At 47.3% G+C, this 24,607-nt stretch overlaps 3 protein-coding genes across 3 annotated transcripts; 2 read left to right on the top strand and 1 right to left on the bottom strand.

Annotated features, from left to right (window-relative positions):
• Positions 1–649: 649 nt before the first annotated feature.
• On the top strand, positions 650–5,692 carry atp6ap1a (ATPase H+ transporting accessory protein 1a). The gene is made up of 11 exons (XM_053424094.1): positions 650–803; positions 1,512–1,638; positions 2,099–2,173; positions 2,330–2,523; positions 2,651–2,691; positions 2,911–2,996; positions 3,192–3,341; positions 3,490–3,647; positions 4,007–4,057; positions 4,175–4,412; positions 4,511–5,692. The coding sequence occupies exons 1-11, from the start codon at positions 661–663 to the stop codon at positions 4,718–4,720; spliced, it is 1,473 nt and encodes a 490-aa protein (XP_053280069.1). The 5' UTR covers positions 650–660; the 3' UTR covers positions 4,721–5,692.
• A 541-nt stretch (positions 5,693–6,233) lies between these two features.
• Positions 6,234–10,682, bottom strand: tmem81 (transmembrane protein 81). Its single transcript, XM_053423941.1, is given in 6 exon segments — positions 6,234–6,355; positions 6,844–6,959; positions 7,209–7,354; positions 7,438–7,622; positions 9,955–10,146; positions 10,616–10,682. Coding segments are annotated over 6 exon segments (828 nt in total).
• On the top strand, positions 9,895–24,446 carry LOC128441958 (cryptochrome-1). Its single transcript, XM_053424091.1, has 15 exons — positions 9,895–10,031; positions 12,720–12,880; positions 15,093–15,201; positions 15,347–15,489; positions 15,824–16,008; positions 16,509–16,597; positions 17,132–17,272; positions 17,450–17,761; positions 17,855–18,006; positions 18,331–18,533; positions 19,081–19,173; positions 19,323–19,427; positions 19,825–19,908; positions 20,125–20,249; positions 23,931–24,446. The coding sequence occupies exons 2-15, from the start codon at positions 12,726–12,728 to the stop codon at positions 24,003–24,005; spliced, it is 1,971 nt and encodes a 656-aa protein (XP_053280066.1). The 5' UTR covers positions 9,895–10,031; positions 12,720–12,725; the 3' UTR covers positions 24,006–24,446.
• The last annotated feature ends 161 nt before the right edge of the window (positions 24,447–24,607 follow it).

The following is a 24,607-nucleotide window of genomic DNA, read 5'->3' as shown; positions in this document are numbered from 1 at the left end:
AGAAACAGCGACATCTGGCGGTGAGGGGAAAAGAAGAATCACAAAAAAGTGGAATTCTTGATCGATTGATCTTATAATACGGGTTTATGAATATTTTGTGTATATACATATATGTATTCAATGTCTGTTCATGTTTACGTGTATTGTTTGCCTGTGTTGATTTACAATTTGAAACTAAATGAATTTTACTGTATATTTGACATTTTTATTGGTTTGAAGAAGAAGAACAAAATAATTTTAGTACTTATTCATGTGTATGTTAAATAGTTTATTGTTATTGTTCTTGAAGTTTTGTTAAGTTTGAAACGAAATTTACCTCAAGACGTTATATTTATTTTACTTTAAAATAGAGAAGATATTAGAAAACGTGTATTGTACGTGCTCCAATGTATGCTGTGTATTTTTTATTGTTTAGAATTTTGTTTTCTTAACTTGAACAAATGTTAATGTACGTTTTAACAGTACATGGAGGTTATATAAAACCATAGAGATGCTGTGAACTGTAAAGACTTGTGTTGAATTGATTAATAATTATAATAAATAATAATTAGTATAAGTTCTTATGTTCAGTGAGTGTTTATGACACGTGATGAGGAAGAGGAGGTGGAGCTCCCTGGACTCGCTGACGTCACTGAGCTTCTGACAGCAGGCAGAGTAAAGATGGCGTCGTGTCGGACTCCGGAGCCCCGCAGCAGCAGCAGCGGCCTCCCCGCGGCTCTGGTCGTGTTTCTGGGCTTGTTGAGCGCACTGAGCCCGGGGAGCTGTGACGAGCAGGTGCCGCTGATCCTGTGGACGAGTGAAGGGTGAGCAACGAAAAGAACGGCTAGCGGTTAGCCTCTGCAGCTAGCGGTTAGCCTCTGCAGCTAGCGGTTAGCCTCTGCAGCTAGCGGTTAGCCTCTGCAGCTAGCGGTTAGCCTCTGCAGCTAGCGGTTAGCCGCTGTAGCTAGCGAGCAGTTGTGTGTTTCATATAAACACAGCCTCTGGTTCGTTTATTATAACATGTTGATGATTGATGACAGTTACACTCGTAATCAAACATCCGGTGAGAACTGAGCAGTGACGTGATGAGTGACAGCTGTCATGTCACCTGAGATCTGACGTCAAACGGTCTACTTCTCTGTTTTTCTCTCTTCATGTATTTATTCGTTTATCTATTCATATGCATCTTCATTTCAAGGTCATATTTACCCACAATGCACCTGCTGAGTAGACCAGCCAGGAATCCTGGGCCAGAGGGATGCTTTAGCCCCCCCCCCCCCCACACACACACACACCCCACTAACCATCCACCTCTCTACACCTGATAATTACCAATGAGCTCATTTAACTGACAAGTTTGAGAAGTCATCATTCGTTTAATAAAACAATTTCAAGAAAAAAAGCCAAATCAGAAAATGCTGAGTATCAGAGTGTTGTGTGAGTGTGTGTCTGTGTCTGCTCAGGTCATGCAGGTCACATGTTGTTGAAAGGTTCCTGGTGTGTTTAAAGAAACTGGACTGTTTCTCCTCCAGGGTCTCTTCTCCTCGTCTGCCCCCCCCCACCGGGGGACACATCGTGGGGCAGCAGCAGCTCGCCAGCTACCTGGAGAACGCTCTGAACGAGGGGCCGAGAAATGTGGTGCTGTTCCTACAGGACAAGGTACAGACACACATGGCACAGACACACATGGCACAGACACATATGGCACAGACACACATGGCACAGACACACAAGGTACAGACACACATGGCACAGACACACATGGCACAGACACACAAGGTACAGACACACATGGCACAGACACACATGGCACAGACACACATGGCACAGACACACAAGGTACAGACACACGTGGTACAGACACACTATGTGAGGACAATCATCACCTCCACCAAGGAGGTTAGGTTTCCATTAGTGTCTGAGTTGCTGCTTTCAGACATGAGCTGCCGTCTCACATCCAGGCAGGTAAACTCATTGCTCTGATGGTTGTGGAGTAAACGTTAAGAAACAAACAAAACGCAGGTGAAGGTGAAATCCAAGAGGAAAACAAAGTGGTTAAACTCACTGAGACACAGAGATAATGAAACGTTGTTGAATTCTTCTTCTTGTCTTTGTCCAGATGAGCGTAGAGGACTTCACCATGTATGGAGGAGCGTTCGGGAACAAGCAGGACAGTGTCTTTCCCAACCTCGAGGTGGGATCATGGTTTCTCCTCCTCGGTTCATCCAGTTTGATTCCTTACGACTGAGTCCCAGGAAGAAACTCATCTTGAAAGTTGAAGGTTCTTATTCCTGTGTTGTTGTACAGAATGTGTTCTTCACTGTTGGGTTTTGTGTCTCCTGTGTCTCAGGGGGCTCTGATGTCCTCGTCCTCCCCGCTGGTGCTACCTGCCGTGTCCTGGCTGGCCTCTAATGCAGTGATTGGTCAGCTCCAGGACCAATTAGAAACCTCCCCTCTGTACATGGACCCTGAGACCCTGAGTCAGCTGAGACTGAACGCCTCCTCGCCGGCCCTGCTGGTGTTCAGGCTGCCCTACGGCGTCGGGTAGGCACACGCATCAAGTCTTTATAATGACTTAGAATTGTTATTTTATTTATTTAACTGACATATTAAAAACTTCTGTGAAGATTGTGTCAGTATCTCACAGTTTTCTCATCTGACTTTCTCTCAGGGCTGATCTGATGTCTGCTAAAGAAATTCTCAGTGGAAACGGTGAGTCTCTTAAACCAGTAATACCAGTACTCTGCCTCAACAGCCTGGTTTGGTTCTGACTGATGTAATTGGTTGATTTCATTCTTAGCTCAGACCTTGAGTTGGTTGTTCATTAATATATTTAAATCTTTGAATTTTTTTCACTGTCTTCTGTATAAAATCCCTTTTGTTTTTCTATCTCTTTCCTGATTGGCTGTTGGTGCACGTGTTGTCTTTCAGACGAGGTGATTGGTCAGGTGTTGAGCATCATGAAGACCCAGTTGGTTCCATACACGGCCATTTACACGGCCCTGCGACCTTCACGGGTCAGTGAAGACAAACATTTGAACCATTACATCTCTGATGGTTTTGTGATGAACTGATTTTTTCTGTTTCCTGTTGTTTAAGCTGAATTCTTCCTGTTTATCCTGTGAAGCATCTTGACACAGTGTTTTTGAAACGTTCTGTATCAATAAGGTTTGTAGTTATTATTCATGTTCTGGTATTTGACGTCTGGGCAGGAGGCAGCGTCCCTCTCCGTGGAGGCCGGTGTGGGGGGAGGCCGCTCGCTGCTGCAGGCCAGAGGAGGACACAGGGAGAGGGAGAGAGAGAGAGAGAGGCAGCGGAAGATCAAGGAGAAGACGGAGATCTATGGTCCAGTGGAGTTTAAGGTGGAATGTCTTGGTTACATCTTTTTACGGTGTTTGATTCCGTCTTGGGTTTTCTCTAAGTCTGGAGAACAGGCTGAAGCCAACGAAGAGTCGATCTGTGAATGCGTGTTTGTTTCCCTCTGACCTCCTCCCTCGGTCTCCTCCTCAGGAGGGGGAGGACACCTGTATCCTCCTGTGGGCTAAAGGCCTCTCGGTGAGCATCCTGCGGAGCGGCCGCTGGGAGGATCACGACCTGACCCCGTCCACCTTCGGAGAGGGAGTCAGCCCAAAGCTCCACGGCTCCAGCTGCGACAAATCCAGAGCAAAGTAAAACCATTCACCTTAAAACAGATCTGTCCTGATGGAGGTTTTGATCAATCTATGTTGTTGAGGAGTAAAACATTTCCAATATGGATTAATCTGCAGATATGTTTATTTATATATATGTTGAAAAATTGTCCATGATTCCTAAGACGTCATTATCAAATCCTTACGACAAAGAAATGTATTTAATTTTTATATTTTACTGTTTGAACATAAACTTTATTATAAACATATAGAAAACATTCATGTAGAACTTGAATTGAGAAAATGATCTGCGGATTAATAACTAATTAAGATGTTTGTTTGTTTCTCATTAAAAAAAGTGGATGTTATCTGACTTGTTTTCAATTTCTCTTCGTCAGGTTGGTTCTTAGTTATGAGAACGTCCTCGGCCACAGCAGCTTCAAACTGATGTGAGTCTTTAATTCAAAACTAATGATATGTAATGTCAAGGCTCCTCCAGAAAACTTAAGTCACTACGTATGTGTGTGTGTGTGTGTGTGTCCATGTGTGTGTCTCTCTCTCTCCAGCTTCGCTATGAGCCAGCGTCTGTACAAGGTGTCTGCTCGCCGCTGGTTCACGCTGGACGCCGTGGAGCTGGAGTACGATGGAACCAGAGCCAGGTTCAACGGCAGCCGGAGCGTCTACGCCCCGGCTGAGTACTCGTTCCGCTGCGAGTCCGTCACCAGCTTCCGGTGGCCGCTGCTCGTCCCGCACTCGTCCAAAGATCCAGCCAATCAGTGGAGGGTCTCTTTTGAGGATCTCCAGGTTAGATCTCCAACTATGTTAAATGTCTGTCGTCATACTTTAAGATATCCGGTTAAAGGATGAGTTGGAGAAAAGAGAAACTTTCTGTCCCTTCACAGATTCAAGGCTTCAACGTGTCGGGCGGTGAGTTCTCGTACGCCAGCGACTGCGCCGGCTTCTTCTCTGCTGGTATCTGGATGGGCCTGATGACCAGTCTGCTCATGGTCCTGGTCCTCACCTACGGGCTGCACATGATCATGCAGCTCCACACGATGGACCGCTTCGATGACCCCAAGGGCCCGGCCATCTCCGTCCCCCAGACAGAGTGACGTCCGTCCTCCTTCCCCCCCCCCCTCACCTCAATGCTTCCTCTCCCTCCCTTACATTCCTCTCCCCCTCCCTCTGTAGTTGGGCATTACACAGCATCTAGTGAAGTTGTCAGAATAAGAGTTTATTCATCATACAACATGTTTTTAAAATGTGTGTCCTGAGACTGAAGATTCCAGTTTCCAGGTGGTTGATGTTCGAGTTTCTCTGGAAGATAAAAACCTGGAGGAAACATCTGAGCAGCCGCCTGAATTAAACCAATATTCAGTTTGTTGAGCAGTTAGTGATTTAGTGATTTCTCTCTCTGAGGAGCTGCTGTGAAACTTCAAATGTTTGAAGCAAGTCAGATGAGAAACAGGTTAAAAATCTCTGATCCTCCTGAATGAGTTCTGTGTTGATTCTGTAAATCTCTCCAGAGCAGTGGAACATTTCCAAACATGGCCGAGTGTTTATCCTCCAGAGAAACGTGACCACGAGGTCTCAGACCTCCCTGGATCAATACGTCCGACATGAAAAGGGAAACAACTGTACATAGTGGGTCATAAATAACTTATAGAAGTGAAAAGTATTATGAAATGCTATTTATTGACGAGACTACTGTCGTTTGTGTGTGTTTACATTGTGTCTGTGAGTAAACCAGTGAAACGTAGTTATTGAATGAAGGGAAACACGATCAGGACAAATGATCCATCGATAATCTCCATTACATTCCACTAAGTTTAGGTCAAAGGGACGAACAGATTTATTTTATTTATTTATTGAAGAACAGAATTATCCTCATGGTTTTCTTACTTTTCAACAGGAACTTTGTTTCTTGACTTAAACTGATGACGTGCACTGAAATATGATAAATGTGAACTTGTTATTTATTTTGTGTTCTGTTGAATTGTGGTGAATATTGATAACGTGAGGTTGTGAGTGTGGTCCTGTGTCGTGCTGCTGCTGTGACCCCAATAAAACATCTGTGAAAACAACTTGTGCTTCAGTTTCATACGTTAAAACTCAACCTGGAATAAAAACCTGTATTAAAAACTATAAATACTGCAGAGCCGCCGTGTTCCTCCACCAGTCAGTGCAGTTCAGACTCGTATCAGGTCACTGACTAAAGTTACAAACACGTTCATGAACCGACAATTAGTTTTCTACTTGTTTTCTACATTCGTCTGATAAAGAAACCGGACCAATGAGCAGTGAGTGATACCAGCGGAAGTTTGAAGGTTTGAGAACTTTAACTTGTCCAAAGGTTGGAAGTCAGGTCCACTGACGGCTGAGTAAATACAATTAAAGATCCTTCAGTCAATTATACATTAAAAAGGCTGTTATTAAAATTTTCATTTCATTTGTAAATCCAAGAAAAACATCCTGTTCATATTATAGTTGATGTTTGAAAACGTTGAGGCACAATAACACTCAAAACACACAAACACACAATAACACTATCGTGGTCTGGCATTAAAACAAACAGTTACTGTAATACACAATGAATCGTCAGTATTCGAGGTTTCCAGTTGAGCCTCACTGGGCCTCAGCTCCTCAGTTATCCAGATCCAGGATCCCAGCAGGCAGAACCCGGACGCCCCAGTAAGCCCTCTTCACTCTGCGGAAGCTGCCGTCCTGCACGTCACACAGGTAAGTTCCTGGAAGTATGTGTAAAGTCTGTTCATCATTTTTAATCTGGTTACACAGTATTTATACATATATATATACATATATACACATATGCTTTCTATTTGTTATATCATTCTTATGGTGCATGTTTACTTCTTTTCTTCACTAACATTTCACTGTAGCAGGAAATATAACTTCTTATTTCTTTGTCTCTTAATTTACTTGGTCTTTGTATTGTCTTGTCTGTGATCGTGAGCAGCTGTGGTTTGTCTGTGTATTAATGTGTGTCTGTTAATCCACATCACAAAGTTTGGACCAGTTTTAAAAGAAGAAATTAATATTTGATCAATATTTCACTCACAGACAGAATCAGATCATTTTACAGTTTAATTTCACCGACACAAAATATTTTTTACATCCACTTTGACTTCTGACCCAGAATGAAGTTGTGTTTGGGTTCTGACTCTGGTGCAGGTGACAACATGTGTGTGTCTGTGTACGTGCACAGGTGTGTTACCTGCGTCCTCCTCTCGGACCGGGTCCAGAATCAGCCGGTGCAGCTGACGAGGTTTCCAGCGAGCAAACAGAGAGTCGTCAGAGGAGATGATTCCTCGAGCGAAACGCCACGACACCCTGAAGACACTCCCTTTACTAACTGTTATTATCACATATGGAGATGTGTGTGTGTTTGTGTGCGTGTGTGTTCACATTGCAATCCACTGAATTGATCAAATCTTGGTTTCAAATAGGAATATTAAGTATTTCTCTTTCATTTGTAACTAAATAAGCAACAATAAAAGACCGGAACTCGGCTGGTTGTGATCTTTATCTTTGTGTGTTGTGTGATCCGGTCCTGAGCTGGACTCTCTCCTCCTCTCTCACCTCCATGACACCGACCCCATGGCCTTCATCACGTCTCCCAGGCAGTCGACCTCCAGCCTCTGTCCTGAGGTCACAGTGAGCGTCCGGAGGCCACACTGCCACGACTCCTGACACGTCACCTGGTGCACTCGACACACCTCCGACACCTGGTGAGCACACACATCATGAGGGTGACCACACTGGGAGCTCTTCTCATCTGCTGCCTTCATCTCTTGTGTCTCTGAGGTACCTCCGTCCCGTCTTCACTTCCTGGCTCCTCCTCCGTCGCTCTCTGGTTGGCTCTCAGCAAACACAGGGTTTGGGTTTTGAACCCCAGGCCACAGGTGGCGCTGCAGGGGGAGCTGTCGGTGACGACCTCCACCTGCTCCTCCTCTGCATCCTCCACGTCAGCTGAGCCCACAGGATGGAGGAGGAGGAGGAGGAGGAGAAGGAGGAGGAGGAGGGGACAATGAAGGCCTTCAGATGCAAGAAGCATTTCAAAGTTTGATGTTGAATCTGCAGAAAAGAAGAAAGTTTTTATTTCACTATTGAGTCCAAAGATTCGCTGTTATAAGAAATGATTCTGTGGTTCCTGCCTATCACGAGCAACATGAGGATCAAAGGCTAGATCAAAGGCTAAATCGATGACCAATCAAGATCAGGCCACGCCTCTGATCTTGGCTGTTTGATAGAGTTTAACTATTTAACCAGACCCTAATCCTATTATCATAATATGATCTTCAGATTATGATAGAACAAAATCTTTATATGAATCTGAGTTAATCACTTTACAGTGTTCAGGCTGGGGGGGGGCGACTAGAGCCTCAACTAAGAGTCATGGATTGAGTGATGGAGAGAGGAGGAATGGGGGCGATAGGAAAAATGGAGCAGAGGGAAGTGGTGTGTGTGTGTGTGTGTGCATGTGTGTGTGTGTGTGTGTGTGTGTGTGTGTGTGTGTGTGTGTGTGTGTGTGTGTGCGGTTATTAAAGGGAAACCTCTCAGTGTGAGAACGAGGTGTGGAGTGTGATCAGCTCAGCCGACACGTCGCCTCCTCCAGCAGAATGAGTCAATCAGACACATGGTGTAGCCATGCTGAAAACCAGGGGCTTGTGTGTGTGTGTGTGTGTGTGTGTCTGTGTGTGTGTGTTGTTACCACATGGATGTGCATGTGCCCTGGAGCTCACACATGTCAAACACCTCTGATCTGTGAATACATTTCAACTGGGAAAGTTAAAGAGGAGATGAAAGCAGCAAGATGCTTGTGTTGTTCTAAATTAAATCATCTAACAAATATTAAAGGTACTTCAGTGTCCACACGTCCTCACTGTTGTCCTCTTTTCTGAAGTTTGTCTCCTCTTCTTGTTTTCAAGCTCTTTGTGTCTCTGTCTGTTTTGCTTTGGTATACCCCCCCCCCCCCCCCCCTCAGTCCACACAGAAGGTCCCCCACAGATCAATGTGGATGAAGTGAAGCCAGCTGCAGAGCTCTGCACTAACTGAACTTTCTGAAGGAGTTTCTGAGGGACAGCAGATAAGAGAAGGACCTACAGTATCATGCAGGAGGTCACCAGGGTGGGGGGGCTGATTGAAGACATATGATTATTAGTTATTATTATGATTATTAATGATTCAAATTAGGAGTATAGGTAAATCTTTCAGATTTTGATCTTGTGATGACACATCTGAGTGTTTGGGCTAGAAATCTAGAGAGGCTGTGATGTCATCATCAAAGTCAAGTTCCTCCTCCTGTCTCGTGTCTTTGATCCGAGCTCAGGTGAGTCTGAATCCACCTCCAGGTGTCCACTCCTGTTCAACGTGACCCGGCATCGCACAACGGACCCAGACTGACCAATGGGAGAGCAGGACTGGAAATACGACACAGTTCACGTTCCAATTGAGACGAATGCTGCGTTCAAGTTCTGAGGGAAAACAGAAGCTTTGTCTTTAGTGTATATTTAGACACACAAACAAGATACACACAGTACAATCAAAATACATAGGTGTAAGCATATAGTCAATATATAAATTATTAATTTAAAAAGGACGCAACAGGCAGAACTCAAACTATTGTATTTGTAGGGACATGAACACAATGTTAAACTCATTGATAAAACAATACGAAGGAGGCTGCTTATCATTTCTCCATTTGCAAGGTTTAGTTTCGTGGTTTGTTGACCACACTGTGAAAGTAAGATGGGACTGGTGTCAGACCAGAAGAGAAGCCTGTTCCCAGTGTGAATGTCTTTAGTCTATTAATTGGTAGATTGACAGGAGACATGTGTGAAATGTCCCTGTCCATGAAGAAGCATCGTGTTCGTCTCTGCTCTGAGCATCTGTCTCAAACTACAAGACAGAAAACGTAAAGGAACTCGCAGTTGTTTCTTCTGACACATCCATGTTCGAGACTAAGACCATAAAAAAAAAACAAAAAAACAATTATAATAATAATAATAATAATAAAGAGAAAAACCGTCAAATGTAATCACTAAAATCAGATGATGAAATGTATTTGCATGGTATTCGACCCTGAGAGAGACAGTGTGTGCATCAGTTAGTACATTCATGTAGGAATGTATTCGTCAGATAAACATATATAGATTTTGTGTGAAGTCATATTTATTCATTAATTATCTAATTTCTTCCACAGGTCTGTGAACGCGTCATGAAAGTGGAACAATCCTCTCGCGCATGCGCACTGATCCAGACTCTTATGAAGCTTAGTCGCGCTGCAGCCGGAGACTGAGCGGAGAACCTGCGGCTCCTCACCGACCTGCTCCTCTGCACACAGCCGGGAACTGCGTCTGTCTCTGGGCCGGACATAGACCCAGCTCCGGGAGGCAGCTCCAGGTGAGAAGCGTCACTCGGACCCGGAGGAGCAGCGGCTCCCCGGCTCCTTGGCTCCGGACAGAGAGCTTACATAAGCGCCGCTCCGCTGACCCAGATTCTAATGTTCGCTTCCTACCTGTGAAGGTCCAGGACTGTTCAGGTTCGAGTGACAGCTGTTCAGGTTTGACTGACAGATGTTCAGGTTTGACTGACAGATGTTCAGGTTCGAGTGACAGCCTCGTCCTGATCAGCTGGGCTCTCTGGGTCTTCACTGGGAGGTGGCTTCATGTTCTCTGCTTCATGGAGAACAGAGGCTGTGACCTGGTGTCCCTCTGGAGAAGGATCCATCCTCAGTGGGAGCTGACCCTCTGACTGGAGAGCAGCTGAGCTCCTCAGGCTCCAGCAGATCATGTGTTCATGTCTCCTGTAGTGAACACTGTTTACTGCTCATGAGATAAAACTGGTTTCATGTATTCATGTCGGACGTTGTCTTCATTACAGTGGGACATTTAAAGTCAGTTTATCTAAAAGACTCCATTTTCACCTCCTCCTCCTCCTCCTCCTCCTCATCATCTTCATCATCATCATCATCATCATCATCCCACTGCTCCCACACCAGCAGGTCTCAGTGATGGAGTCCAGCTGCATCAGCTCATGATCCAGGTTCTCCATCGTCTCCTCTGTGGGGTTTGATCTTATCACAGGTGACCTCCTGCTCAGGGCCCCAGGTGACCTCGTGCTCAGGGCCCAGGTGACCTCAGCCTCAGGGCCCCAGGTGACCTCGTGCTCAGGGCCCAGGTGACCTCGTGCTCAGGGCCCAGGTGACCTCAGCCTCAGGGCCCAGGTGACCTCGTGCTCAGGGCCCAGGTGACCTCATGCTCAGGGCCCCAGGTGACCTCAGCCTCAGGGCCCCAGGTGACCTCGTGCTCAGGGCCCAGGTGACCTCATGCTCAGGCCCCAGGTGACCTCGTGCTCAGGGCCCAGGTGACCTCAGGCTCAGGGCCCAGTTGACCTCAGCCTCAGGGCCCCAGGTTACCTCGTGCTCAGGGCCCAGGTGACCTCATGCTCAGGGCCCAGGTGACCTCAGGCTCATGGCCCCAGGTGACCTCAGCCTCAGGGCCCCAGGTGACCTCCTGCTCAGGGCCCAGGTGACCTCAGGCTCATGGCCCCAGGTGACCTCGTGCTCAGGGCCCAGGTGACCTCAGCCTCAGGGCCCCAGGTGACCTCAGGCTCAGGGCCCAGGTGACCTCAGCCTCAGGGCCCCAGGTGACCTCAGCCTCAGGCCCCAGGTGACCTCAGGCTCATGGCCCCAGGTGACCTCCTGCTCAGGGCCCAGGTGACCTCGTGCTCAGGCCCCAGGTGACCTCCTGCTCAGGGCCCAGGTGACCTCAGCCTCAGGGCCCAGGTGACCTCATGCTCAGGGCCCCAGGTGACCTCAGCCTCAGGGCCCCAGGTTACCTCGTGCTCAGGGCCCAGGTGACCTCGTGCTCAGGCCCCAGGTGTGCTCAGGCCCCAGGTGACCTCATGCTCAGGCCCCAGGTGACCTCAGGCTCATGGCCCCAGGTGACCTCGTGCTCAGGCCCCAGGTGACCTCGTGCTCAGGCCCCAGGTGACCTCAGCCTCATGGCCCCAGGTGACCTCGTGCTCAGGCCCCAGGTGACCTCAGCCTCAGGGCCCCAGGTGACCTCCTGCTCAGGGCCCAGGTGACCTCGTGCTCAGGGCCCCAGGTGACCTCAGCCTCAGGGCCCAGGTGACCTCATGCTCAGGGCCCAGGTGACCTCAGCCTCAGGCCCCAGGTGACCTCGTGCTCAGGGCCCAGGTGACCTCGTGCTCAGGGCCCCAAGTGACCTCATGCTCAGGGCCCAGGTGACCTCAGCCTCAGGGCCCCAGGTGACCTCATGCTCAGGGCCCAGGTGACCTCAGCCTCAGGGCCCAGGTGACCTCAGCCTCAGGGCCCAGGTGACGTCAGGCTCAGGGCCCAGTTGACCTCAGCCTCAGGGCCCAGGTGACCTCGTGCTCAGGGCCCCAGGTGACCTCAGGCTCAGGGCCCAGATGACCTCGTGCTCAGGGCCCAGGTGACCTCAGGCTCAGGGCCCAGATGACCTCAGCCTCAGGGCCCAGGTGACCTCAGGCTCAGGGCCCAGGTGACCTCAGCCTCAGGGCCCCAGGTGACCTCAGCCTCAGGGCCCAGGTGACCTCAGCCTCAGGGCCCAGGTGACCTCAGGCTCAGGGCCCCAGGTGACCTCATGCTCAGGGCCCAGGTGACCTCAGCCTCAGGGCCCAGGTGACCTCAGCCTCAGGGCCCAGGTGCAGACCAGAGGAATCCCCGGGTGGAGCTTTCAGAGCTGCTTCATCAGTGTTCACCTGGAGTTCTGTCAGGGTCCTAAATCAGGGGCTCCCAGCTGTGAATCCCTGGCTTCTGATTGGTCGCTCCTCCTGTCCAGAGACAGGAAGCATTGTGTGAAAGCTCTATTGGCCCCTCCCCTGAATCCCTCATCACTTCCTCTCTGCCGTCTGTGCTACTGACGCAGAAAATCCAGTTTGATTCAACACGTCAGGTTCCTCAAGCTGTCAGTGCTGAGATGTGATGTCATAATGTAATGATGTAATGATGGTGTTTCACGTCTTCTTCTTCCTGGCTCCTCCCACACTCCTCAGAGCTCCAGTGACTTCCTGTCACTCATCCTCTCTGTCACGCGTCTCTTTCAGAATAAAATGTCAAACTCCATCCACTGGTTCCGCAAGGGCCTTCGCCTCCATGACAACCCGGCGCTGCAGGAGGCGGTGGGGGGGGCGGGCACGCTGCGCTGCGTCTACTTCCTGGACCCGTGGTTCGCCGGCTCCTCCAACGTGGGCGTCAACAGGTGGAGGTGAGAGGACCTGTCTGTCTGTCCTGCTCAGAGCTTCTACTGTCGTCAGCTACAGATTTTAGAATCTTACAATTTAATCGGGACTTCTTTCAAGTTTTTTATCTGTAATTCCTTAAATAATATATAAAAAAGAGGAGTTGCTCCTTCTTGGTTCAGCTGGTCGTTGTAATTAGACATAAGATGATAGAGATAAATCCACAATCTGATCATCAGGAGCTGAAACAGAAAAACTCAATGTTCTTTTTTCATTTTTCTCAAATCTCAAATAGATTTGCTCCTGCAAAAATCCTCGATGAGGGAATTTGTCGTAGATTTAAAAGCTTTGTTAAAGTTTGTCCAGCTCTCAATATTAAATATCAGTAACAGGAGCAGACACGAAGCACGGAGCTGCAGTTCTTCAACTCACAGCATGAGGGCAGCATTTCTCCTGTTTTCCGCCACAGGACTCATTTAATCCCCACGATCGAGGTCAGGTGCAGGTAGACTTCGGGCTTCGGGGTGGGGGGGTTATTATTTAACATGTCCGAGCTTGTGGGATTAAATGTGTGTACGTGTGTGAGTGCAGCAGTGTGCGTCGTGCTGGAGGAAGCTCGTGCATGTGAGTGGGTCTGAAGTTGTGTGTCGGTCCTCTGGGACTTGTTGAGCTCTTTCTGCTCTTTAGTGTTTAGTTGTGTTACTGTTTGTCAGTGAAGCCGGAGACTCTGTGATGTCCAGCTGACTGTGAGACTATACATGGACGGGCCGGCGCTGTGCAGGCAGGAAACGCACATCAGTGACACATCTGTTAAAACCTCATTTGTAGGTCACTGGTGAAGCAGATGCACTTTGTCGTTTCTTCTTCACGACTTCACGGTGGTTTCACTGGTAACATGTTAGCGTTCTGCCGGAGGGAGGATCAGGATGTTTGGTGACACTTTATTTTACACGTTAATATTTCATTTAGGACAAATTAAAGGTCATATAAAGATAAATTATTTCCAGTTAATCCCTTTTTCAGATATATGATAGTTTTACTCTTTGGAATATCCTGAGCCACACAGACACAACACACTCCAGCTTCTCGCTGTGAGGAAACATTGTGTGCCACCCTGTTAGAGGGGGGGGGGGGGGGGGGGGTGCTTCAGTGTGGCAAACAGACTGGAGGAGCCGGAATCGAACCACTGACCTTCAGATTACTGGACGACCTCCTGACCCAGTAGATTTCACACTGTGTCTCATTCTGCTGTCAAACTCGTGACCACAACAAACTATGGTGATATTTTCATGTCACACATTCAAAGAGCATTCAGAAGGTTTGCGTGTCTGTCCCGTGTCTTCAGCTTTAATAGCCACCACACTAACACTTATCCAATTAGCAACGTTATTTTGACCTGGAACTTGGACTGGAAATGTCTCCCAGGTCTGTGGCTCTGGGATTAAAACGATCCAGGGACGATTCTAATCGTGTCAAAGGAAAGATAATAGAGAGAAGTTGTTATTGTCTCAGAGACGCTGGTCAGTGAACTGTCTCTCATGCATTAAACCTTTACTTTTATTTTTTAAAGTTGATCCTTTAACTTATCCATTTAAATCAATCTAGCGTCTCACTGCTGCATTGTGGGAGTTCAGTTCAGTTGGTACGTACATAAGCCGTGTCAGAAAGTTCCCCCCCGGCTGAATGTAACACGGGTTTATCATACATGACATGTGTGTAAAATAATAGAGACGCGACAAGTCGTGCTCCGATGGCGTCTTGGCTTTGAAGTCTTTATTCTTCCTGAACCAATTCCTCCCTTGTTTTGTCAAATCTAATGTCAAAGCTCAGAGTTGTTTTTTTCATCTGGTGGAAAATGTGAGATGTATGTTCATCCTCAATGTGGAAACACACTCATGCACATGACGACAATCTCAGCACTGACGGACCTGCACACACGCATGTACACACAACACACACGTACACGCAAGCATGACGTGTGACGCATGAGTGCGAGTCGGTGCATGCTGAGCTGCTGCGTGTGGAAACTCGTGTGCAAGAGTTTTTTTCTTTTTAAAATTCTATTTGTAAATTTCCATTTGAAAAAGGATCTCCTGCTGGCTGGTGGAACACCACCTCCTCCCCGGAGTCTGAGGAACAAGCTCATCTCCTCGGATTTGATTTCTTCTGTCTGTGTTTGTTTCCCGACTCTGGAGTGAAATCTGACTTCTCCTCTCCGCCTCCTTCTCGTCTCCTCAGGTTCCTCCTCCAGTGTTTGGAAGATCTGGACTCCAACCTTCGAAAGGTCAACTCCCGCCTGTTTGTCATCCGGGGTCAACCGGCCAATGTGTTCCCTCGACTCTTCAAGGTCAGCGTCCTTCATGCTCTCGTTTGAACCCAAAGATCTGCTGCTGCCTCCAGCTTCTCTCACGCTGGGGCTGTCTGTTGGTATCATTGATCATGAGAACATGTGAACATGAGAACATGAGAACATCTCGTCCTCGTTGTCTCAGGAGTGGAAGATCTCTCGTCTGACCTTCGAGTACGACTCGGAGCCTTTTGGGAAGGAGAGAGACGCTGCCATCCAGAAGTTGGCCATGGAGGCGGGGGTGGAGGTCAACGTGAAGATATCACACACCCTCTACGACCTGGACAAGTGAGGACAACTACAACTACCTGATTCTAAATGATGTTCACAGCTGTTGATGTGATGAGTTAGATGTTACACATCATCTTAGTTATTATAAAACATCTTTCAGGGCCTAAAGAAAGTGATTTCAGTGAGAAGTTTATCTTTTGAAACCTAATTAATAACTAAACTGAAGATGAGGAGATTCCATTTCAGTTTCCTCCATCACTGCTCTTGAGGAAAGTGTTGAGTTAAACTCCTTCACACCTTCTTGAATATTTCTTGTTGACTTGTGACGTCAGTGAATCAGACGTTAGATCAAAGGTGAAGAGCCTCTGACCCAGTTCTGCCTCCTCTCCAGGATCATGGAGCTGAACGGCGGGCAGCCTCCTCTCACCTACAAGCGGTTCCAGACCCTGATCAGTCGTCTGGATCCTCCTGAGATGCCTTCAGAGACGCTGTCCCACGCGCTGATGGCCGGCTGCGTCACCCCGGTCTCCGACCACCACGGAGACCAGTACGGGGTCCCGTCACTGGAGGAGCTCGGTGAGAGACCAGACACAGACCAAGTGCTGAGCTGAAGAACAACCCAGAATGCAACACTGTGGGAGCTGCTTCCAAAATGACTGCTGTCATTGAATATTGAATTATCTCCGACCAATGCGTTAATACTTAAACTCAAATTAAATCATAGAAATATCTGAGTAAGAAAATCCTCTCTCTAATAAACACGGGACAGTTGCTCCTGAGCTCTATTTGAAGGCAGCTCTCCTCTAAACCCTCCTGATTGGCTCAATGAGCTCCTCACCAGGTTCCTGGTTCCAGCTCGGCCTCCCTCTCTCTCCTGCTCCGGAGCCGACTCACACCTGAGCTGCTAGTTTCCCTGAGAAGATGTTTAATGTTTCTAAGTCCGTCAGAGCAGATGTGTGGTTTCTCTCTGGAAGGTTTGATTCCTCACAAGCTGTCGGAACACGAGACAAGAGACTCCAGAGACAACACACAGAAGTGAAGCCGTGAATCAAACCCTCTCTGATCGATGGTTTCAGGTTTCGACGTGGAGGACCTGCCGCCGGCTGTGTGGCCCGGAGGAGAGACCGAGGCCCTGACCCGGATCGAGCGCCACCTGGAGAGGAAAGTAAGTACTGCATGTGTTCTATCAGCTGGAGCTCAGAAACCTTCACACGTTTTCATTGATTCATATTTTAAAATAGCACAGAAATAAGCAAAAGGATAAAATAATAATACATTAATAATAAACTGTTGGTTTCTCTATGATTTGAAGGGCAGCACCTTCACATGTCTCTCCCTCTTCTTCCTCCCGTGCTATCCCCCCTTGTTCTTCATCACTCTGTGGTCTCTCCCTCTTCTTCCTCCCGTGCTCTCTTCCCTTGTTCTTCATCACTCTGTGGTCTCTCCCTCTTCTTCCTCCCGTGCTCTCTCCCCTTGTTCTTCATCACTCTGTGGTGTCTCCCTCTTCTTCCTCCCCTGCTCTCTCCCCTTGTTCTTCATCACTCTGTGGTCTCTCCCTCTTCTTCCTCCCGTGCTCTCCCCCCTTGTTCTTCATCACTCTGTGGTCTCTCCCTCTTCTTCCTCCCGTGCTCTCCCCCCTTGTTCTTCATCACTCTGTGGTCTCTCCCTCTTCTTCCTCCCCTGCTCTCCCCCCTCTCAGGCGTGGGTGGCGAACTTCGAGCGCCCCAGGATGAACACCAACTCGCTGCTGGCCAGCCCCACGGGCCTCAGCCCCTACCTGCGCTTCGGCTGCCTCTCCTGTCGCCTCTTCTACTTCAAGCTCACCGACCTCTACCGCAAGGTCAGCTCACGGTTCAACGTGTGGATTCATAGTTTATAATTCATGTTGACAGATTAACACAAAGACAAATACAAAGAACATTCCATATTCTTACAAACCCTCCTGGTATCCAACTGGAGTTTCCTTGAATCCCTCTTCAGTCAACATTGTTCCTAATGATCTGATTCCTGTGTCCAGGTGAAGAAGAACAGTTCCCCCCCGCTCTCCCTGTACGGTCAGTTGCTGTGGCGTGAGTTCTTCTACACCACGGCCACCAACAACCCCCGCTTCGACAAGATGGAGGGAAACCCCATCTGCGTCCGCATCCCCTGGGACAAGAACCCGGAGGCTCTCGCCAAGTGGGCCGAGGCCAAGACGGGTTTCCCCTGGATCGACGCCATCATGACCCAGCTGAGGCAGGAGGGCTGGATCCACCACCTGGCCCGGCACGCGGTGGCCTGCTTCCTGACCCGGGGAGACCTGTGGATCAGCTGGGAGGAGGGGATGAAGGTGAGGCTGCAGGTGGACATGTTCAGGAGACCAGCAGAGTGTCTTCTCTTCTCTGGCTCGGACAAACCTCTGGATGATGTGTCTGCTCTGCAGGTCTTTGAGGAGCTGCTCCTGGATGCGGACTGGAGCGTGAACGCAGGCAGCTGGATGTGGCTCTCCTGCAGCTCCTTCTTCCAGCAGTTCTTCCACTGCTACTGCCCCGTGGGCTTCGGCCGGCGCACCGACCCCAACGGGGACTTCATCAGGTGGGTACCTCTCCTGAAGCCTTGACTGAAAGGTCAGCAGGTCGGACTGGTTCTGTGACCTCTGCTTCGGGGGCGTCTTCTCGTGGAGGTCACACTCTGTCTGCCTGGGGCTGCTCTGACTCTGAAACCTCTGGTGTTTCTACCACGACGCTAACTGACCTCAAAGTGTCCTTGTTTTATTATAGAAATATCTACTGTAAGTTGAGGGACATTATTAAGTGTCCCTGCATCACTCCTGTCCCTGATTTGCTCCCCGTTCCGTGTGTGACCGTCCTCGTCCCGTGGACACGAGCCGGTGTCTCTAACGTCTCCCTGTGCTTCCAGGCGTTACCTCCCTGTCCTGCGAGGTTTCCCTGCTAAGTTCATCTACGACCCGTGGAACGCTCCGGAGGCTGTGCAGGCGGCCGCCAAGTGCGTCATCGGCCTCCATTACCCGAAGCCCATGGTGCATCACGCCGAGGCCAGCAGACTCAACATCGAGAGGATGAAGCAGATCTACCAACAACTCAGCAGATACAGGGGACTGGGTAAGAGATGGAGAGACATGTTTCCACCATTATGAAACCAGTAGATGCTGGTTTTGTGTTCTGACACCCGGGCCCGAGTGGTTCTGTCTGTTGTTCTGCAGCGGCGCCATCGACATCATGGATAAATAAATACATACACACGCATACGCACCCACACACACACACACACACACACACACACACACATACAAGCTGCTCACTTCACGGGCGCCGAAATTATTTATTTTCCTTTAAAGTTCAATAAATGATTCAATGCGTAATCGTGTTAAATAATTGTTATTAAAATATCAACCAAAATAATGGTGATTATGATTTTTACCATAATCGAGCAGGTCTAACAAACATCTCAGCTGACGTGGACATTCTTTTAGAAGCAGCAGATTGTAAAATGTAAATTCCTTTGTTTGAATCCTGTCCCGGTGATGGGGGAACCTTTTATACATTTGTCCTTTTTGTAATCTGAGGAGTTGAAATCTGTCTCCAAGATGAATGTTGTCTCTTGTCCAGATGTAGAAACATGTCTGTGTTTCCTGGTTTGTGTCCTCAGGTCTCCTGGCCTCCGTGCCGTCGGCCACCGGGGGGATGATGAGCTTCTCTCCTGGAGAGCAGCCGCCAGGGACCAACAGCAACAACACACATTGTAAGTCGATTCTCTACAAATGAAGATTCTGAGATGTTTCTGTCTTCAAGTCATGAAAGAGATGGTTTCACTTTGTCTTCTTCTTCTTCTTCTTCTTCTTCTTCTTCTTCTTCTTCTTCTTCTTCTTCTTCTTCTTCTTCTTCTGCCAGTGCTTGGAGGCTCAGGGAGCTCTGTGTCTTCAGGTAACAGCAGCAGAAGCATCCTCCTCAACTTTGACAGTAAAGAGCCGAAGGGGCAGCAGCAGCAGCAACATGGTAGATCATCACCTGATGTCTAACTTCATACTTTTCACTGAGTTTTCTGAATATGTTGCTGGAACATTGACGTTAAAGTCGTTATTAACCAGGTAGGATGAACACAAAGTTCACTTTGCACCACAGACTGTTTATACAAAGCTCTGCACATAAACAATAAAATGAGACAGAATATTGAAGAAGAGTTTGAGGACGACTCATTAATGAATAATAATAAAGTATCAACACAGGACAAGAGAACACAACATTACCTTTACTGTACAATAATAATAAAAGAACACAACAGTACACACAAACACACACACACACACACACACACACACACACACACGTGTACTGCAGGGACTTGTATCACAGACATATGAAGCCTCCCTCTGATGCTCTTGGTGGTTTGCAGGATTCCTCCACTCGGTGCCGGACGCCAGCCGGAGCATCACCAGCAGCCGACAGGGCCACGAGTTCGCTGTGCCTCAGCCCCCAGGTAGGGACAGGCCACACAGGAGGCAGCCATCTTTCTTCTGCCCGGCCCAGGGTTCAACATTTAATAGAAACAACAGTTTAACTTGTTGGTGAATTTCAAATAATTTCTAGAATCAAGATTCAGAGAGAGAATCCAGGTGTTTCTCTTGTTGATATGAATGTTGACACAAGAGGGCGACACTCACCCCAGTGGATCGTTCTCCTCTCTCTCCTGCAGTACTCCTCCCACCCACCAGAGGCAGCATCACAGGGAAACGGGAGCGGGAGTCGGAACGTGACGGGGCGGGAGAGGAAGAGGCGGGGTCCTGCTCCGTGCACAAGATGCAGAGGAAGAGTGCAGAGGTCAGTCTGCTCCTCACGAGACCAATATTCATAAAGATATTATTAATATCAAACGACAATGGTATTATTATTACCAATAATAATACTAATGACAATATGAATAATATAAGATGACCTCTTATTTTGAACATTTTCTTAAAAGAGAAGCTGGAGGATATCAGCTTCACTTACACTGCGTTTCTTTTACCAATAGAAAGTATGAACAGTGAAACATTTCATCTGTCACTCACATGTCAAAATTACTATTAAACAACATGATAATAATAGATCCTAGACATAAGGATAAAAATCTTAGACATAAGGAAGAAATGTTATATTTGATGAATCTTGATGCTCATTATGCTTCAGTTAAATCCAGGAGGTAGCTTCAGGGGAAACAGATATGAGTGATTTAGTTTTAATGATTTGTCGTCTTTGCTTCAGTGAAGGAGACACACCGGGGGGGGGGGGGGGGGGGGGGGACCAGGGACTCCATCATGTGACATGAGACTGGACATGATGTGTGTGTGGAGCTACATGAAATCAAAATCAATAACTAGAGAAAAATAACACACTAACATTGTTAATTGCGTGTTTTATCTTCAGCAAAGGAATAATTCTCAAAATGCTAACCCCCTGACAGATGATGGAGAGATCCTAAAGCAGCAGTGATGTCACTTGTTGTTATTTCTGTCCGGTGGCAGCAGCAGGAGTCGTCCATGTAAATTCACAGAAAATACAAAACAGCCGCTGACTATGCAAAACCAGTCCCCATTGGAAACAGTGAGAGGGAGAGTGCAGCAGACAGGAGGCACCTTTGTAAGTGGATGTAAATAATGCTGTATTTCTGGGTCTCCCCCCCCCCCCCACGCAGATGACCTAGAGCAGTGATGTCACTGCCTGGTTCACCTTGGATCACCTGGCAGCAGAGAGAGGAAACCCGACAGCCAATCGAGACGCAGGTCCGGAATCCACCAGAAACTGCTCTCAACCTTTTTAACTGTCAAAAATCCCCCGAGGCCGAACACAAGGTGAACGTGGGAGATCTTCCTCTTGACCCAGTTTCCACTCGGCCTCTTCCTCCTGCTTCTCTGAGCTCGGGTGTCGTCTCCTCACGAGGAAAAGAAACACAAACAGTGAAGCAGCTCCAGATGTTAGTCGAGCCATCGTCGGTTCATACAACAACAACACACCGAGGGTTACTGAGTGTTGACAAGGGACACAACCAACACTGCGTTAACCAGGGACAAAACAAACACACACTCAGTTTCACTCTGGCTTTGAAAAGTCCACAAGCAGCATTCCATCTCTTTGTGCGACTGTGAGCACAAGACGCTCAACGTGTAAATCCTCTTTCTTTATTGTTGTTGGATCCCGAGTCTCCCACACAACTCTCACATTAACAAACGTGAGCCGTCGTCCCGGTTGTGTGTCTCTCTGTGTTCGTGGACAGATCATCTCTGTGGTGTCAAATTAACATTGATTTGTTGTAGAATATAGATTCTGAATAGAGTCCAGATGATGTTCACCTCTGTTCCCCCGACAGAGAAACGTCTGAGGATCAGATCTTTCCCTCTGACGTAAAACTCAGCTTCTTCTGCTTTTGGAAAATTTGACATTTTTGTATTTTTCCGTGAAACTCGTGCAACAACCAGAAGAGGAGAGGTTGTGTTGTGGAGGTCAAACCAGCAGGACGGGGAACAGGACTGGGTTCCTCTCCCCTCTCTCACTGGGGTCACAGCTTTCTACGATTTCTTATAAAAAACACAAAAAGTTGCAGAACAACACGGAAGGAAGAAAACTGAGTCGACACAAAGATGACAGGTGACAGCACCTGATGCACATGAGCCTTATTCTGTCAGCAGAAGCCAACATCCACCAGAAACCAGTAGATCCTCCTGTTGAACTGGTTCTTCTCACTGGGCGACTGGTTTAGTGAAGCATGTTCGGCTGCCGGCTGAAATCTGTATCAACATGAAACCGATCGAGACGATTGAAGGTCGAGATTTCAATCGATAAATCGGAACGATAATAAAAAACTAAATGAAACGTCCGCTGGGAAGTCGCCTGTGGGAGGATCTGTGTCACAGCACTGGGACCATTAAGCTGCTGTTTTAGTTTTCATCCAGACTCCATTATCACCAGAGACTGTTTGGTCACACACAGATTAACACAACAAACTGGAGCAGAACTGAGCTGTATAGATAAACACACACACAGACACACACACAGACACACACACAGACACACACAGAGCCTTCGTGACGGTTTGGAGAAAAAAGAAAGTTTCTTGAAGTCTGTATGAAACCCCAATCGATGCATATTGATTATTAATAAGCTAAGAGTCAAATAGATTCACTCGTGCTCATTACTCTCTATACACACCATAGATTTCAAAATAAAAGTCGGGTCACGGTCGTAGAGTCGACCTGAACAGGCTTTTAATTTGGAAGGTGGAGCAGATGGGGGTTGTAGATGTTTGTTCTGGTTTCAGTGGTTCTGTGACAACTCGTGTTTGTGTACAGGTCTACAGGAGTAACACGGGGGGGGGATGAACAGGTACTAAAGTGATTCTGTATTATTATTATTTATGTTCTGAAGAGGGTTTTGAAAATTGCTCATTTGTTTTTGGTAGCTCTTATCATCATGAAATCAGTTGAACTAAGTTTTTATTTTTGCTTTACTTCTTGTTTGTTCTGTGACATGAAGATGAGACCAGACTCATCCCATCATCTCCGTCTCCTCCTCTGGATCAACTTCATGACAGGAAATAAACATTCTTACAACCTGACGCCATCTTGATTTTGCCTCCTTCATTCTGACACGAGTCCTTTTCAGACATGATCTCCGTCACTCAGGTGTCATACGTGTGAGACGTAGGGATTTTGCGGTTGAAGTTTTTTTTTGTCATTGAGCCAAAATCCAAAAAGCTGATGCATTTGCAGATGCGTCAAAATGTTTTAGAATTGCATAACCAATTATTAAATGCGCATGTCTGCTTTTGTTGTATTCCAATTAAAGTGTTTGTCATCGTAGTCTGACAGAAACTGAAGCTGGAGGCTGAAGAGACAAGTTTCAATCTGTCCACTGGCTCTGCAGCAAATCACACACACTCACAGATTGAACTCTGAATATGTCTGATTTCTGACATGAAGGTGAGACCAGACTCATCCCAACATCTCTGTCTCCTCGCTTGGTGTGGTTGATCAACTTCCTGACAGGAAATAAAAATTCGTACAACTTGACGCTGTCTTCATTTTGCCCCCTTCATTGCTTTTCATGGAAATCCGTGAATTGTTTAAAAAACACACAAAGTAAGAGAAAGTGAAAAGTTCCAGGATCTGTCCCCTGATCCGGACTCACACCAGCAGGTCATGACCTCTGACCAGGTTCACTGTGAATCTGTCGTTTGCTAACAAACAAACAGAAGAAACACGAGCATCTTGACGGAGGTGATGACATCACGACACATTAACAACATTATATGTGTGTGGTATAAACTACAGTATAGCAATCCTATCAAAATAAAAGCAGCAAGATGTGGGAGACCTGAGTGAAACCAACTGACCAGTGGAAGGAGGAAGTGCTCCAGGGCGGATCAACAAAAGCTGACCAATATGGAAATGATATTCCACGGTTGTTGAGCTGTATTGTTGAGGTGCATTCTGGGTAATTTTTTATTATATTTGTATTTTATTGCAGGGAATTCCTCTTCACCCACTCGTATGGAAAGCAGGACAGAGCGCTGCTTGCTGTCACAGGAAAGTCACGGTGTGAACTTTCACTGGTGATGGTTGGCACAGATCCAGACTGATTCAGAGCCTGGAATCTCCTGTTTGATGACATGTGTCTTCCTCTGGACCCAGAGCATCAAGTGTCTTTTTACACTGTATGCAAAATCGTCACAAAATTATAGTTTCTATAATGTCAAATTCCCCCTCAACAAGAATCCCCTGTGTGGTTTCTTTCTCTCTGAGAAGTGTGAATGGAATGGAATGGCAGCTCTTGGGTTTTGGCTCTTCGTGTTCGGACAGGCTCCGGGGGAACCTTCCCTCAGAGTTATCTTTAGCTCAGTGAAGAAGACTTTGATCTGGGAGGAATCACACATGACCGCAGCGCTCCAGCTCCTCAGACTGTGAAAGGTTTTGTGGGACAGGACCTGTCCCTGATTCTTGGGAAGTGGGTCATGATGCAACCTCACAACCTTGTCAGACCAATAACAACTATAACAAAAACACACTTCACTGAGGTTGACAGAGCCCTCAAGAAAACAACTTGTATAACTTGTATATGTTTATAGTTTTATTATTGGACAGTATAACAACAAATTAACTTTACAGCAATCAACATGTTTTTAACATTTAAAAGGATCAGAACAT

This window comes from Pleuronectes platessa, chromosome 6, assembly GCF_947347685.1.
Source record: "Pleuronectes platessa chromosome 6, fPlePla1.1, whole genome shotgun sequence".
In the NCBI taxonomy this organism is placed as follows: Eukaryota; Metazoa; Chordata; class Actinopteri; order Pleuronectiformes; family Pleuronectidae; genus Pleuronectes; species Pleuronectes platessa.
Note: the sequence above shows the minus strand (reverse complement) of the source record. Positions and strands in the feature narration are given on the sequence as shown.

Coding starts and splice junctions, on each gene's coding strand:
- LOC128441958 (XM_053424091.1), top strand. CDS start 12,726: ATGTCAAACTCCATCCACTGGTTCCGCAAGGGCCTTCGCCTCCATGAC. Junction 16,009..16,508: donor CCCGTCACTGGAGGAGCTCG/GTGAGAGACCAG, acceptor CGATGGTTTCAG/GTTTCGACGTGGAGGACCTG. Junction 20,250..23,930: donor TGCAGAGGAAGAGTGCAGAG/GTCAGTCTGCTC, acceptor ATTTTATTGCAG/GGAATTCCTCTTCACCCACT.
- atp6ap1a (XM_053424094.1), top strand. CDS start 661: ATGGCGTCGTGTCGGACTCCGGAGCCCCGCAGCAGCAGCAGCGGCCTC. Junction 1,639..2,098: donor TGCTGTTCCTACAGGACAAG/GTACAGACACAC, acceptor GTCTTTGTCCAG/ATGAGCGTAGAGGACTTCAC. Junction 4,058..4,174: donor CACAGCAGCTTCAAACTGAT/GTGAGTCTTTAA, acceptor CTCTCTCTCCAG/CTTCGCTATGAGCCAGCGTC.